This window comes from Anopheles stephensi, chromosome 3, assembly GCF_013141755.1.
Source record: "Anopheles stephensi strain Indian chromosome 3, UCI_ANSTEP_V1.0, whole genome shotgun sequence".
Taxonomy (NCBI): domain Eukaryota; kingdom Metazoa; phylum Arthropoda; class Insecta; order Diptera; family Culicidae; genus Anopheles; species Anopheles stephensi.
Window position 1 is genome coordinate 82627362 of NC_050203.1, and position 16595 is coordinate 82643956.

The 16595-nt window shown below is 41.6% G+C and overlaps 1 protein-coding gene across 5 annotated transcripts; it reads right to left on the minus strand.

The window, feature by feature from the left end:
* Positions 1-18: 18 nt before the first annotated feature.
* Positions 19-9119, minus strand: LOC118513691 (myb protein). Of its 5 annotated transcripts, none has more exons than XM_036059812.1 (9): positions 8941-9119; positions 6902-7928; positions 6670-6819; positions 3203-4159; positions 2355-2624; positions 1990-2213; positions 1603-1909; positions 1312-1434; positions 19-1238 (listed from the first exon to the last, which is right to left on the minus strand). In XM_036059812.1, exons 2-9 carry the CDS (start codon positions 6989-6991, stop codon positions 1110-1112), a joined length of 2250 nt encoding a protein of 749 aa, XP_035915705.1. In that variant the 5' UTR covers positions 6992-7928; positions 8941-9119; the 3' UTR covers positions 19-1109. The 5 variants fall into 5 exon arrangements, with proteins under 5 accessions (XP_035915705.1, XP_035915704.1, XP_035915706.1 ...); XM_036059811.1 differs by having other exon boundaries at positions 8816-9119; XM_036059813.1 differs by having other exon boundaries at positions 1990-2210; positions 6902-9118.
* Positions 9120-16595: the final 7476 nt, after the last annotated feature.

Below are 16595 nucleotides of genomic sequence, written 5' to 3' on the forward strand. Positions count from 1 at the left end.
CAAAAAAAAAAACCACCGTTCCGACACAACACATTTACAATAAATTGTATTAAATAAACCTTCCTCTTGTAAACGTATACGGCAACCCTCCAAATATATGTATATATGTATATATTAGTACGATATTTGTGTGTGTGTGTAGATGTAGCTTCTAAGTAGAGGGTTTTTGCATATAAAAAAATAGGTCCTTCTGCCGGAGCCCGGTCGCTATGGTACATTGGAGAAGTTCTCACCCTATGACTCACCTGAGAACTGACCTAAACCTAACATACAACATCGTAAACCGACCTTCCTCCTCCTCCTAATGCAACATTCTAAAAAAAAAAAACAAAACTGAATTCTAAGGTTCACTCCGGTCGTCAAATCGGTTCGGAAACATGACGAAAGACACAAAAATTTAAAAATAAGTGCAACTTTAAGTGGTAAATTCTGTGTTTGTCAAAAACTTTCTCAACAGCACTAAAGCTACCCGGAGAGGTGGTTGTGTGAGTGGCCTTTAACGCAACGAATTCCATATTGCTTAAGGAATCTAGAATGGTGCCAACACCATATTTGCGTTGTTTTTTTCCTTCCTTTTGCAAAAGTGAATTTAATAAAAGAAGCAAAAAATATATTCATAAGGTGTGTCTAATATAAAATGCTCCAAAATACAATCTTTACATAGAAAGCTATGTATATCGTTCCTTGGTACGAGCGCCATTTTTCTGCTGTACGATAAGGAAGAATGTTAGTTTGCTGCTGATGATGCCTCTTAGCTAAGAAACAGATGCGGTTGCTTATGTTTTTTGGTTAGTTTTGAACGCGCATTAAACACTGATTCGCTTATTACTCTCTACCACTCTCCTCTCTGTCTATGCCTCTACGAAAACTCAAACGGGGAGTTTGCGTAAGAGGGTTCTCCGTGTGCATTATTTGTAAACTAATCCAACATAAAGATAAAACCGTATAAAAATAAGACCTACCACACACACACGCACGCACGCACGCACGCGCGCGCTGGCTTACTTCACTAGTGGTTACGAGCAAATGGATTGCTTTTGCACAAAGGGGAGGACACACACACACGCACTGGTTGTTCACAGTGCGTGCGCGGGCCGACGACATCCTCTCTATTTGTAAAAGTTTAACGATCGTGGCTGAAGCGATGTCTTTTTCAGGCAGCCGTGTGCCTGCTGCGACACGATCATATGATCGCGCGTTTTGCCGCACGCATACTTTTCCCACTTGGGGTCGACCAGCTGCAAAACAGAAGGAAGGAAAAGGTTAAGATTGGGACATGGCACACATAATAGTAGACACTCTTCTACACACCACCGGGGAGTTTGTGGCGGACTTGTTGTTCGGATCCTTCGCATCTCCGCTACCGTCGAGCAGGAGCTGCTCGCGTAAGGATGGTGACAGTGTCACACCCGAGTCCGAGATAAGGGATTTGCTCTGCAAATGAGAGGAAAGCAAACGCGTTATAAATCTGCCACCAAAATGCTTATAATTCTAATAAACTTAACACTTAATTCCATCCCCTTCTTGCAGTTTTTCCCTGAATAGCTGGAGGCGCCCGGTACTTTGAACTAGCGCTAGGGATAGCCACTCAGTAACACTTACCGGCGTTTCGGCGAAAAAGCTCATGTCGGAATTTTCCCACTGATTGGTAAACATCGACGACGAGGAGACCGGTTTCTTGGCTACCCGGGGGGACAGCAGCTGGCCACTTCGCGATGGCATCGTATTTTCCTTCGCATCCACCGTAACCGCCGGTCCATTGTTGATGGCCGTTTTGTTACCGGCCGCCGAAAGGTCGCTGCCGCTCGCGAGCGTGGACGATGATTCGGCTGAGTTTTTCTTCGCCTGCTCCTGGTTCATTATCTCGGCAATGTCCTCACCGATGCGGGCAGGGCTTGGAGGTACATAGCTGGAAGGGGGTGAAAAAGAGGCATGACCGGATTAAAATTCTCTCCCCGTGATTCTAAAGATTTGCTCCAACATTCTTACATTTCGGAGCGTCGTTTTCCCAGCTCAGCCATCGCGTTCTTGAACGGGGTCGGCGTGCGCGGTTCGATCGGCAGCATCTTGGCACCTTCCTTGAGGGGTGTTTTAATTTTTGCATCATCCTCGGTTTCCGCCGGCTTCGGTTCGGCCGTTTCCGCTTTCGCTTCCGCCTTTACCGACACATCCTTCACTGGAACGGGGGTGCTTAAGAGACTAGTGTCGTTCTGCTGGAACAGCAAACCGGATTATTAGAAAGCCATGAACATTATTCGGAAATCAGTGCCGAACCGTTAAAGAGCTAGGCAGTAAAGCGACACGAACGTATTAAAAAAATACAAAATGAAAATAACAAAAATAAAAAAACATACTTTAATTGCTGCTCGTTTGACGGGCGTGCTGGCGGGAAGCTGATCGAAGGACACGTTCAGGCTGGGCGAGTTCAAGAACTGGCTCGGTGAGAAGGGTAGCGGCTTGATGGGCGTAATGGACGGGGACAGTGGGTGCATTCTATCCGCGCGATGATACCCGTTACCGTCCTGGCCGCTGACGCCCACCAGTGCATTGCCGCCCGCCTGTGCCACCCCATTACCACCCTGCTGCCCCTCGGCATAGTGCTCCTGCATCGATAGCAGCTCGTGCTGATAGTGTGTGTGTGTGTGTACAGAGAGTGAAAGCACGTTGGATGAAGCTGTTATGAGGCTAATGTGTTGTGCGGACTTGTTTGTGTGCATCGTTGTTGTGTGGGTTTTTGGGAAGACAAGTAATGCCATCTTCCGGACGAATTGTTTTTGCTGAAGTTTGAACTCCTTGTTTTCCTTGGTACTACAACAATTGCTGGCTTTCTTTGACTGAAGGAAGACCGACGCCCCTTTTGAGGATGATTATTTAATTGATAAACACACAGCTGATGATGAATCTCACCGGATGTTTAAGCGAAATTCAAATAATTGTTTAACTCTAGTGGACAGTGTTAGCTATGTAGTGATGTGATCTGTGTGTCCTTTAGCGCGTATATACGAAACAAAGCACAAATGTTAAAACATAAACAGAACTTATCGATTGTAAAAAACAAGGAATAGCTAAACAAACAGCAAAACCGTGCCAAACAAAAGACTTTTGAAATGATATAGCGAAACCAACTCACACCTCACAAACAAGCGCAACAAACAAAAACGCAATCGAAAGACCTGGCCCGAAAAAAAAACCCGTTTCTTACCATCTCTTGATCATCCTTTAACTTCCGCTTACGCCGCAGAATGTTTGGCGTACCCGGTGCCCTTCCCTTTCCCCGTTCCGCCGAATGGTCCGCCGAATCGCTGCTGTCGTTCCGCGTCGCATTGATCAGCTCGTGCAGATCGATGTTGGCCGGCAGATATTGCTGATCACCGACCGCCATCGGATACCCGGCGCCACCACCACCACCCCCCACGGTGCTCTGCTGTGTCACATCGGTAAGGGTGTTGTTGTTATTGTTGTTGTTGGCCACACTGCATTCGTTGAAAAACTTCATGTTGAGCCGCGTCGGATACACCGGCTCGATCAGATACTGCTTTTCCCGATCCGGCAGCGGACGTATCACGAAATCGCCCTGCTCCGTCGATACCGCCACCTTATCATCGATCTGGCCGCCCTCCTCGAGCGGAATTTCGTCCCGAAACTTGTGCTCATCGATCGACGGTTTTTTGCGACTGTTGCGGATAATGTTCTGCAGGCTTTCGTGGGGTGGGTAGCGTTTCGGTTTCGGTTCACCGACCGTCTCGTCCAGGTCCGCCGCCACGTTCGGTGCACCGCTCGACTGTTGATAGTCGTGGTGCAGCAGCTGCTGTGGTTGGTTCGACTGGGACATAGACATAAGCTTGACGCGGCGCCTGCTTGCATCGGGCCCTTCGTACTTGCGGCGCATCGTCGAGTTCCAGTGATTTTTGATCGCATTGTCCGTTCGGCCGGGCAGTAGCTTCGCGATCTTGGCCCACTGGTTGCCGTACTGCTTGTGCGCCTCGTAGATGAGCTGATCTTCCTCGTCCGTCCAGGCGGTCTTTTTGATGTTCGGGTTGAGATGGTTGTGCCATCGCTCGCGGCACTGTTTGCCGATGCGACCGCGTAGATGCCGCGCGATGAGCGTCCATTTCTTCGGTCCGTACTTTGTGACCAGGGCCACCACTTTGTCATCCTCCTGAAATGGGCAGCAGCGAGAGCATTAGTATGGTTTCTAATTATACTAGGATTGATTACTCATGACACTCTAAAATGAGGATGATGTCCTATTGAACCTCGTTGTTCCATAAGCGATCAGTGACCACAAGGAAATGAGGTTCAGCACCAAGTCATGAGACTGGTCATGGACGTTATGGACACAGGAGAATCTGATACACTAATATTACTTATGACAACTTGAAGGCTTCACTGACTGAGCTAATGGAAAATTACAGGACAAGATAGCGCTGCCTGTCGCCTCTTGCTAATCCATAAGAGCTTCACTCGGCAGAGCTTTATCTTCTGGAGCAAAAGGCCTTAAGAATCCTCCCGACGCTCTGATGGCTCAAGCGACCAATAGAGTTCATTCAAACTATCCGCAAACTTCAATCCTCAAACTTATCCGTTCGAGGCAAAGGAGTAGCTGTGATCGCTAAGGCCAAGCAAACGTAATATGCAAAATTAGATCACTCTTCACAGATATTTTAACTTCCATGCCTTAGGCAGCCCCCCGGGAGGCATTCGGTCACACGACAAGGCCAGGGTTCAAATCCCATCCAGACTGGCTTCCTGTGTGCCAAGAATGACCTTCCAGCTACGGGTATACGGAAAGCCAGAAATGGCAGAGAGAGAGAGTCCTCCCGAGGTTGTAGTGGCAAGGAAGAAGAAGAAAGAAAGTAAAATTAAAGCTTCATCATCATGTAAAAGCATTCATAAGCAAATCGGAAGCAATTTTTGCACCGTCATCCGACTCGGCACAACTCGAGCCTTTTCCTACCGTCAGACTCTTTTGTTTCTTCCAGTTTCTCCTAACTTAAAATACTTTAATAATTCTCTTCCGGTTATTGTTTCAGCTTTGTTTCGAGAATCAGCCCGCTCTTCTCTCTCATCCGTGAAGGAAAATAATCATTCCATCGAGCAGAAATGCTATATGAAATGACAATTTCTTACAATATCTCAGCATTTTATGCTACAAACGCACATCCTTGATTGTGCGAGCAAGCGGTGTTGGTCATGCTTCGCTGGTTATTTGTCCTGTCCTGCATCTTCACCAACAAGGCCAACTCACCCTCTTCTACGCTGTTCCGATTCGCTGGTTTTACGCATTTCTTTTCCTCACGAAATGGTTGGTTAGAGCTCAAGTTCTAAAAACTCAGCGATTAGTCCTCCCGCATCCAGGCACGCTTCCGGGTCTGTGTTTCTATATCTACCATCATCATCATAATTATCATCATCATCATCACCTTAACCAACCTGCAGCTCTTGTTTGTTCCCCCACCGGGCAAATAATTAAACGCGATTGAAAAGCGCAACAGCGCACCTACTCGCACAGGAAGTACGATCGCGGGCAGGAACTAACAACAGTACAAAAAAGGGGAAAAGCTACTCCTTTAGCTTTAGGTGTCCGAGTGCGCGGGTACCTACATGCGGGAATAGGTACCCTTCACAGAGTTGAGGTGTATTTGTTGTTGATGGTTGTGCAATTTCTTCGCTCTCTCTCTCTCTCTGCTTCAACTGGAATAGGGGCAAAAAACGCTAATGTAGTTTCTGGACCCCTGGAGAGTTTATGGTGTACAGGCACGCATGATTCGATCAGGATGAATTGTGTTCGTTCTCTAGACTCCCTTCATCAAGAACGGGAGATCCCTTGTTTCGCTTCACGATCCACGAAAAAAAGGGGTGCACACAGCGTTAGGCAAGGAAACATGTCGCTTCTTGTCTGTTTTCGTCCTCCGATCACCAAGCACTTCAACCTGGAGACAAGTGAAGTTATTGGTAGCATTCATAAATCAGCTTCGAAAACATGATTTTAAGTTCCAATTTCAATGCGAGCGGGCGCGCGCATCGCAAAAACCGCGCGTCGAAGCAATTTGGAGGTGACACATCTGGTCATATTTCGTCCGCCAGCAGCTAGGATCACGTGTGTGTGTGTATGCATTTGTTGTCTCTGCTGGTGTCAAGCAGCTGCTGCTCCTTTGCCATGTGCATGTGTGTTTGTGGCTTAACAGCAAGTAGGAAGATCAATTTCATGTGCTTTTCTTGCTTGCCGTGCGATTTTTTCAAATCAGTTGTCCTCGGCACGTGTGCTACTTAATACCGGGGTCGTTACGATTTGTAAACACATTGTCACAAAATTGTGGCTCAGATGTCTCCGACTGGAAGATTTTGCTGGGAATTCATTGCAACATCTTCATCATTTAATTCTTCTTCATATCCTTGTGGATCGGTGGAAACTCTTGAGGACTATGCTCCCTATAATTTGGGGTACAAGGGCACCCTTTCGGCATTAAAACAAGGGCTTTGATAAGACATGCATAACAAAAAAAAAACCTTCTTAAACGGCTCTGTTCTGTCCGCGGATATCTTCTACTATTCTCACAGGACTCTCTGGCCATATATAGCTATTTTGACGTTAGAAATTGGCGAGATTTTTAAATTGAAAATAAAAACTATAAAAACATACACTCGGCGTCACCAGACCACACTAACCTCCTTTGTCCATGGTCCCTTGATAAGGTCCGGATTGACGACTTTCGTCCATCGCTGCTGGCACTGTACGTCGGTACGATCCTTGAGCAACCGCGAGATGATATCCCACCGTTCACCGTACTGTTCCACCAGCTGTTTCAGGGCGGCGTCCTGCAGAGGAAATTAATTTTAAAAAATATATACATTAAAATTAAGGTCATAAGCACTATAGAGAGAGTGGGTTGACACTCACCTCATGCTTTGTCCAGCGCGATTTCGCGGACTTGTCGCCCTGCGAGTGTTCCGAATTATCATCATCTGAAGTGTCCATCGTTCCCGACATGGTTGGCTGCTTGATGGAAAGTTCAATCAACTCGTCAAACACAAGGATACAGCGATCCTTGGCACACCCTGGACACTCGGATCTTGTCTCGGAGCAACACCCGAGGGATGAGAATTTAAGGGCCCTGCCTGCCGTCAATAAGAGAGTAGGGATCCGAACTTCCGAAACGGGATGATGCGGTGCTGCCGAAACACCGCGCTATCTTCGATCTCCCTCGCACACGTTGCTAGGTGTATCTGTATGTGTGTGTGTGATCCTGTTATCCTTTTCTCGCTACACACACATGTATGCAGCACAGCGCATATGCCGTGTGTTGGCTGTAATAATTATTTCCACGGCAGATGTTTTGTTTCCGCTCACGCTTACACGAAGCAGGAGGGCGAGCAGTGCTGAGTGGTTGTGGCGCCCGGCCCTGTACCCGGTGTCCCTTCCCCTTTTTATCCCACCAGCCAGCCTACCTCACCTAGGCAACGCAATACTACACCGTCACTTTCCTGGGGTGGGTATGCTACAGTGATGGTTCCTAGCGCAAGGGTGCTTCTAAGCTTCACGCGCTCTCTCGCTCTCTCTCTCTTTCACTCTCCTTCTCTGTTACTCACTCGCGCAGGACTTGATCGCACGTGTGAAGGGCACTCTTCTTTTATTTATTTTTCGTTTTTCTTTTATTTTCCCACTCACACACATACACTCAGACACAGCGGTACAAACACACACACACACTTGGAACGCGTTCACATTTGCATAACTCTATTTTTTATCTTTTTTTGTTGCTTTTTTCTGTTAGCCGGATAATTGATAACGCACAACTAGCGCACTATGCATGCGCACACACCTTTAACAACACACACTCACACACATACACATTTCAATTGACAGGCGCACGCAGCATAAGGTGGTTTTTGCTATTTTTTTCCGCCGGCAGCTTCCTTTTCGGGATCTTCTCCCAAGCAAAAGGGGGAAAATATAGAATGGGGGAACAGACTAACTAATCGTCCCGCAGGAAGCGAGCTTGATTCGAAATCCGTCCCGGTGACATAGACGAGAGGGTCGCACCGTTCGCTTTTCACCCCTCGGGGTGTGCGTGTCCGTGTGTTTATGTGTATGCGGTACGGCAAAAGGGCGCTTTTCCAAGGAGGGCGAATCCACTCTACACCGTGTTTACGTTCTGTAGGTCTATTTGTGGACCCTCCGAGGGAAAGGACTGCTGGAGCTGGAAGCGGTCCCTCTTTGCGTTGTTCGAATTGTTCGAGGCACTTGTCCGAAAACACAGATCCACGGACCGTTTTTATTCAATTTGGATGTGCTGTTGATGCGCCCCCCCACTGGCACTGGTGGCGTTGGGATGTACGTCAGAAACTTCTTAGCTCAGAGCTCGGGATATTTTCGTTAAAAAAAAACAAAAAAAAACGACATAATACAAAAACAGTTGTACAAACTCGGCGCGTTGCACTATACAAACATAAACAAACAGAACTGCAGTTTCAAACGTTTTTCCGGCCTATTTTCCACCCCGGTTTCGCTGACTAGACTCTGATAAGATGGGAGGTTGATTACAGCCCAGTACGGCAGCAGCAGCACGCGGTACACTCGACGGGCGTACACGAAACAGTAAACACGCACACGCACAGCTACACACACGGAACAGCACAGACACACACGCGGGGAGTTGCGCTTCGTCGTCGTACTCGATTGCAACACGATTTGCCTCGGTTGGCTCGGAGCAAACTTTTCACGTGCTGTGACGTTCTTTCGCACGACGGAACGGCCAATTTGCTTCCGATTCTCGGATTCACGCAAAACATGCACGCACACACACACACATACATTAACGGCAGCTGCTGTTCGGTGGCGTAGCAGCAGCAACAGCAGCAGGCGAACCGAATGCAACCATTTTCTGCCTCTTCCGATATCACAATTGAGACGCTAATTTGGATGGGAATTCAACACACTGTTCGCCTCTATTTCGCGAGCTGTTCATCGCCAACGTGCACGTGCAGATGGTATGCACTCGGTGGTGCAATAGTTGTGTAAAATAGAGGTGTAGAAAATGAATCCAAAAATCCTCAGGGAAACGTTCCCCGTCGTTACGCGTTTTGTGACCGTTTTCGCTTGCTTCGAAAAAGCCCCTTGCTGGTTGAAAAGAAGCGGGTCACGGTCGGGTGGGGTCGTTTGACGTTTCGGTGCGTGACACAAGGAGCACATCATACGCATATATTTCTAATTTTCGAACAAAAATTGCAGTCCATAGGTTAATTTCTGACAGAAAAAATGTTTTGAAGATGAGGTTTTACATAAATAATAGTTTTTTGCTTTTTACGCAGGCGAATAAAGACTAAAACAGTCATTATTGCAGTTCATTGACATAAGGGCAGCAGGAATAGCAGTTGTGATTGTGTCACCTCTTCTATCGCCAGCTTGCCCAATCTGCGTCATCTTTAAATTGTCAAACGACGAAGACAAAACGGTAAAAAGGTAAAATAGAGTCCCAAACAAAGATTTGACAGTTCGAAAATGGTCAGGTCTATTGCACACGCGAATCGTGTTTTGTCAATCGGAGTGGGGATGTTTGTTTACATTTTGCATTTGGATTGTTATTGTGCAGGGAAGTGATCGTTTATTTTCCTCGACCTTTTTTAAGATTTGTGACTAATTATGCGCCTTTATTGGTTACTGTTTGGAATTATTTCAGTTATATTCTACGATACGTTAATGATACATCGCATACATTTAGTGAAAACGTGTTTAGGCTGCGCGTGGACACTTTGCTGCTTTGCTGCGGACCGGTTCAACTGCCGGTCGGATGTTTGTTACCGGAGGATGCAGAGGTGGCTGTTTATAGCAACAGTGGCCGCACCGTAACCAGCGCTAGCATCTATGACGATGCGCCTTAACAGCCGGCAATTCTATCAGTATGCGTTTCATACTGGTGTACTGGTGGTACAATGTGCAACCGAATTCTTTCCACCGACGGAAGCAGCAGCATCCCGTTGGATGTTTGTCCCCGGATTATGGAGCAGTATAGGTTAGCTCCTAGATGTTTCTTACCTTTGGCTAAACCGGAGAAGAGCCCCTGTTCTATATTAAAAGGAATCGCTGTGCTGTCGGCATGTGCACCATATCATACCATTGTATGATTGTGCACTTGCATGCAGACAAAATATGTGTGTATAAAACCCGTGATAAATTATATGTAAGATTAATCAGTAATAAAAGATGTGATCGTACACCTAATGCGGTCGTGTTTTAAACATCTTTTAATGTGAGACATCCGAAACCGTTTTGGTAATTAGGCTCTAGTGGATCCGGGTGTGTTGTATTCTTTAACTTTTTAACGGATGTAACGTTATGCAATCACCGGAAAGGATCGGCGGAAGGCTATCATACAGAAAATTACGTACGATATTCATATATCTGTCCTGCTTTACAAGCCGTCTACCATGCTGATCGATTTCCTTGCAAGCTGGGCAGGTCATTCTATTTTAACATTACAGGATCGCAGTCTAACACATGGCGGTAGGTACCGGCTGCGTTAAGGTAAAAGGTTCGCGCCTTCGTCTCTGAATCTACTAGAATTTCGAACCGTTTAGCAGTTCGTACGTTAATTAAACGGACCGGCTAGCCTACTGGCTCAACAACTGGCGCCTAACAGTGGACCTTGTGCTTGCTGATCATTATTTCAAAGTTGAATAAGACGGACAGCCTGCCTTTATTCAACAGACTCGTAATAATTTCTTTCCATCCATCCGAAGAAAAAGTAAAAATTTTATCAAAAATTGAATATACAAGTCGTTTCTGAATTCTGAAAAATATTTTTTTCATGCTCACCTTCCTTATCGAGTTACCAAATTCCGTACCTAGGCACCACCTCTTGGAATAAAGACAAACGATGCCACTTCATACATTTATCAGATTTTTTTCAATATCCACCAATGCAGTGTAGTCATGAAAACTGATGAGACTCTATAATGAAATGAAATGATAAAATAAGGTTTTATTCGAACACAAAAGTGTTACCAAACTGAAATGAAACTTTGGATTGGTCTATTGAATTGAACTTTGTTTTTTCTAGTTCTCGGATTAAATTGAAAGTCTATCTATTTACCACGGTTTAATGTAATGGTTGCTTGTTTAAAAAAGAAGCAAACAATTGAACTTCAATTGAATGCAGACGTATAACATTAAATAGAAGCGCATAAATGATCCCTGCTGTATTTCTTTAATTTTTCGAACCTCACTAGCATTTATTCCCAATCTGCTCGTTAAAGGATCTTGCTACACGTGCCGGCTTCTATTAAATTCCGGCACTATGTTAAATCGTTCAATGCTTTTTTTTGGTTTATTGCACAAAAAACTACTCGAGTGCTCAATACATTAACATTATTCCAATGCGTTGATGATCTACATTCATATGCCAACTGTTGTTCATAGAGTCAAAAATATCACCCAGTATGTAAAATAAATTGTAAGATATTTAAGTAACAAAACTTGTTTTTATATTCATGTACAACGGCCCCGCCGTAATGCTACAAAACGATAATCTTATCTAGTAAAAATAAAATTAGCAATACTTCACTGGCAACTCATGGTTTCATAATATAGCAGAGGTTAATTATGTCAAACCCGATGTTGGTTTAATTTTCATTTTACAGATACAATTTCTTTATTACTTAATTAATCCTGATTTAGATACCGAATCACAATACAGGGCTCATGCTGTTCCTAAGTTACATCAACGCTCTCACCATCATCCCATCCCTCCAATGGGATGTACAGCCGAAAGTGACGCCAGTTGTGTCCGACCAAATACCAAGTTATAAATTTTTATTAAAGCATGAAACATCGGCCTGAATAACTAAATCATTTACATTTTATGAAACATTACGTTTCATAAATGTTTAAAGCAAAAGAAAAACTATTCCAAGTAATTTTTGTTCTAATTTTTGTGAAACCAAATCTACACATATGTACGCTCCAAAAAGTGGAATGCGAATGGTCTGATGTTTCTAACATATGAAATGTCATGAAAGATTTTTATCCAAAGCCTTCTCAGTTGTGTTTATTCGTCGCGTATCATTCAGCCACGTGTTTACTGAGAATTTTCTGAAAGTATTTTCATACTAAATGTTAATGGCTAATCCACCCTTTTCTTCTTGCGGCAAAAGGCGCTGCCGGGTGATGTGAAAGATATTCATTAACAAATTCTACTTTTTCAAACATTTACTGCTAGGTGTGTTGTAGCTCTGTTATTCTTAATTCTTGGGTATAGCTTGGTTGCAATTCATTATGGCTATGAGACGAATTTTTTAAATGAGTCTCTATAAAATGTAAATCTTGTTAAAGAAACAATAAATTTAATTCAAAATCAATAATCTCGCATTGTTTATTGCTACACTTTGCCAAAACCATTTGAATTTAATTTTTTCTGCGTATATGGTAGGTATGAGAATAAGATTTATAGTAGTTTTTATGCCGATAGGTGATCTATAAGTCGGATCATACTGTGCTACCTTATGCTCCGCTATTGAAGACTATATTACAATCAAATGAAAAAATAAATAAAAAAACACACACGTAAGGTTATTTGAAATATTTATTTTACTAACAATTTAAGTTGAATCGATACAATTTTGAAAAATTAAAATGCATTTTTTTCATTTGGTAATCATGTACTTCAGGACATCAAGGAGACAAAAATTTCGTGAATGCAGCAGAAAAGTTGATATTCATCAAGCATATCTGTGTGCACCAGTTTTGAATTTGTCTCATTTTTTTTTTTGAGAAACGCTTTCAACCATCTTCATAAGCTATTATTTATTTTTTTATGCATGAGAAGCTTTTATTTATTTGCCTGTGTACAAATATAAGTTATACACGCTTGAGATGAGAAAGACAATGGGGTGGTTAAATTACCATGCAAATACACAATTATGTGTTAGGTTATTATTTCGGTTGTAGTATCCATCTCCAAACATGTAAATATTATTTACAAGGGACAGATAAGTGGTTCAGATATGGCCTCACCAGAGTTATACTAACACCTGTTTGTTCTAAAATAAATCAATAAAAAGTTTTGAAAAATCATAAAACATTTTATTTTTAAATACACCTGTTATACTTACGTCACAATTCTACACACAGTTTAATTATTCCTTTTTTGCACTATTAAAATGTATCAAAAATAAAATTGATGGAGACCAAAGATTTTTTTTGGATGAATACATAAGCGTAGAGATCATTTGACATTTTAAAAATATAGATTTCCACGAGTACCTTTCGGAATCGGAAACCTACCATATAAGAGCAAAAACAATTTTCAGAAAGCTAAACCTATAGAAAGTAAAGTATAATACAGCAATAAAGTTTCAGGAATTCATCAAAATTAACAGCTTTTAAAACACAACTAACTTACACGAGCTTAAGGGTTTTTTATTTTGCTTCTAGAAAAGACTCAAATATTGAAAGAGTGAAGTGCCTAGCTCGCTTTGATTGACTGATTATTTTGCTCTATTTTAATCAGTAAATTATTTTTAAGTATTTCTATAAAAGTCTCCCGTACGTAAGGCTGACTACCTTTTCTACGGGTAAAATTAAGTCACAGAAAGCCAGAAATGGTAGGCCGAGACCTCTCGAGGTTGTAGTGCAAAAGAAGAAGACTATAAAAGTGTATTGTGTTATTTTCACACTAGAATCTTGATTTGAGCAATTCATGTAAACCGATTATTTGCGCCTTATAGGCAACCCGCATGCCATTCCCGAAGGCGGTCACGATCGAATGAATTAATGGAATGCATGCTATGGGTCTAGAATATGAATAAAGATCCCTCAAAAAAGAACAATCAAGCAGTGCACACGTTTCTTACAACACCTCTTAAGACATTATTCTTAGATTTCTCCACGGCTCTCCCCCGAAGTATATTGATAAGATAATTTTATAAATTATTCCATATTTTTCCAACTTTTTGAGCATCTTCCATGCGAAATCCAATTTTGAAAATATATAAGGAAGGCCTTATAAAAAAATGGAATGAGTGTTGAATAAAAATTAATGTAGTATTATAAATTAAAAAAAAAGAAATCGTCGATCGTAAAAAACTTAAACCCAAATTCACAATTTCTAACACGTCTATTTGGCCTTCTATAGCTTTCTATGATTTTTGTTACCGGTAACTGGATGATAGTCAGTCTTGCACACCCCCGGACCGCACCAATAGCATAATAGCATGCCAAAAAAGCACGATACGTCATTATTACATTTAGCTATCACATCAAGCTTTTGTTTTATTCCCAAAATCAGATGCTTGTTTAGTTTGATTAGTTAGATGAAACATATCGTAGACATGAGCTCTATTTAAAAATTAATTTACTAGATGGATAGAATTTACTAGATAGAATTCAATATTTATAATTACAACAACCCGTAAAGACAAGCTTCGCGTGTATGGTACGACATTTTGTGAATGATTCTGTGAAAAACCAGTCAGTAAATAATCAGTTGACATTTGATAACTTACATCAAAATTTATTATAATTTCTATTTCATTTTCAAGGCATATGTTCGAGGTTGAAACCATGTTTTCAACCACTTACCAGTTCATGTAAATAATATTTAAATATTTAGAGATGGATTCTACAACCTGACCGAATGCCTAAATAATAATGAACTCGAGGGTTTTTTGGTATTTGCATGGTAGTATTAACCACTCCATTGCCTTTCTGCGTCCATGTAATTATAACAAGCATTTGTATATACGCTAAAAAATAATAGCTTATGGAGAGGGTTGAATGCATTTCTCAAAAATAAGAGACAATACAGAAAAATCTCAAATACATATACAAGAAGAATATCAATGTTTCTGCTGTAATGAGGACACTTGTGTCTCCTTCTTACCCTGAGAATCATGTATAGAATGCAAAAAAAAAGTTCCCCAGTATCTCGTCTAGTAATATGGTACATAGAGAAGCACAGCAAACATACGGAACATTTAGCGGCATAATAAATACAGCAAACATTATTATCATTCTTACCATAGGTGTACTTTAAATTAAATTGAAATCGGTAGAACTATTATCGAGGAATTTTGAAATAGACACTTCGACAGTATAAATTTTTAAATTACTGACTAAATTCCTTAATACTTGCTGAAAACATAGTCTTTAATGAACAACCTCGATTCCCATCACGAAATGCCACCAACCTATAGGAGCCAAGCATAGAGTCAGATTTAGAATAACACAACTAAGAGTAAATGATTGGGAAACTTGGATTTGTTAATGAATATCTTTCACATTACCCGGAAGCGCTTTTTTCCGGAAGAAGAAAAGGTTGGATTAGCCATTAACATTTAGTATGAAAATACTTTCAGAAAATTCTCTGTAAACACGTGGCTGAATGATACGCGACGAATAAACACGACTGAGAAGGCTTTGGATAAAAATCTTTCAGGACATTTCATATGTTAGAAACATCAGACCATTCGCATTCCACTTTTTGGAGCGTACATATGTGTAGATTTGGTTTCACAAAAATTAGAACAAAAATTACTTGGAATAGTTTTTCTTTTGCTTTAAACATTTATGAAACGTAATGTTTCATAAAATGTAAATGATTTAGTTATTCAGGCCGATGTTTCATGCTTTAATAAAAATTTATAACTTGGTTTTTGATCGGACCCAACTGGCGTCACTTTCGGCTGTACATCCCATTGGAGGGATGGGATGATGGTGAGAGCGTTGATGTAACTTAGGAACAGCATGAGCCCTGTATTGTGATTCGGTATCTAAATCAGGATTAATTAAGTAATAAAGAAATTGTATCTGTAAAATGAAAATTAAACCAACATCGGGTTTGACATAATTAACCTCTGCTATATTATGAAACCATGAGTTGCCAGTGAAGTATTGCTAATTTTATTTTTACTAGATAAGATTATCGTTTTGTAGCATTACGGCGGGGCCGTTGTACATGAATATAAAAACAAGTTTTGTTACTTAAATATCTTACAATTTATTTTACATACTGGGTGATATTTTTGACTCTATGAACAACAGTTGGCATATGTATGTAGAACATCAATGCATTGGAATAATGTTAATGTATTGAGCACTCGAGTAGCTTTTTGTGCCGGCACGTGTAGCAAGATCCTTAAACGAGCAGATTGGGAATAAATGCTAGTGAGGTTCGAAAAATTAAAGAAATACAGCAGGGATCATTTATGCGCTTCTATTTAATGTTATACGTCTGCATTCAATTAAAGTTCAATTGTTTGCTTCTTTTTTAAACAAGCAATCATTACAATAAACCGTGGTAAATAGATAGACTTTCAATTTAAATCGAGAACTAGAAAAACCAAAGTTCAATTCAATAGACCAATCCAAAGTTTCATTTCAGTTTGCTAACACTTATGTGTTCGAATAAAACCTTATTTTATCATTTCATTTCATTATAGAGTCTCATCAGTTTTCATGACTACACTGCATTGGTGGATATTGAAAAAATCTGATAATCTGATAAATCTGATGAAGTGGCATCGTTTGTCTTTATTCCAAGAGGTGCTGCCTAGGTACTAGGCTACTTCCAAGAGGAAGTTGGTTACTAGATCAGGAA

Coding starts and splice junctions, on each gene's coding strand:
- LOC118513691 (XM_036059812.1), bottom strand. CDS start 6,991: ATGTCGGGAACGATGGACACTTCAGATGATGATAATTCGGAACACTCG. Junction 4,160..6,669: donor AGGGACCATGGACAAAGGAG/GTTAGTGTGGTC, acceptor TGCCCATTTCAG/GAGGATGACAAAGTGGTGGC. Junction 1,435..1,602: donor GCTTTTTCGCCGAAACGCCG/GTAAGTGTTACT, acceptor TCTCATTTGCAG/AGCAAATCCCTTATCTCGGA.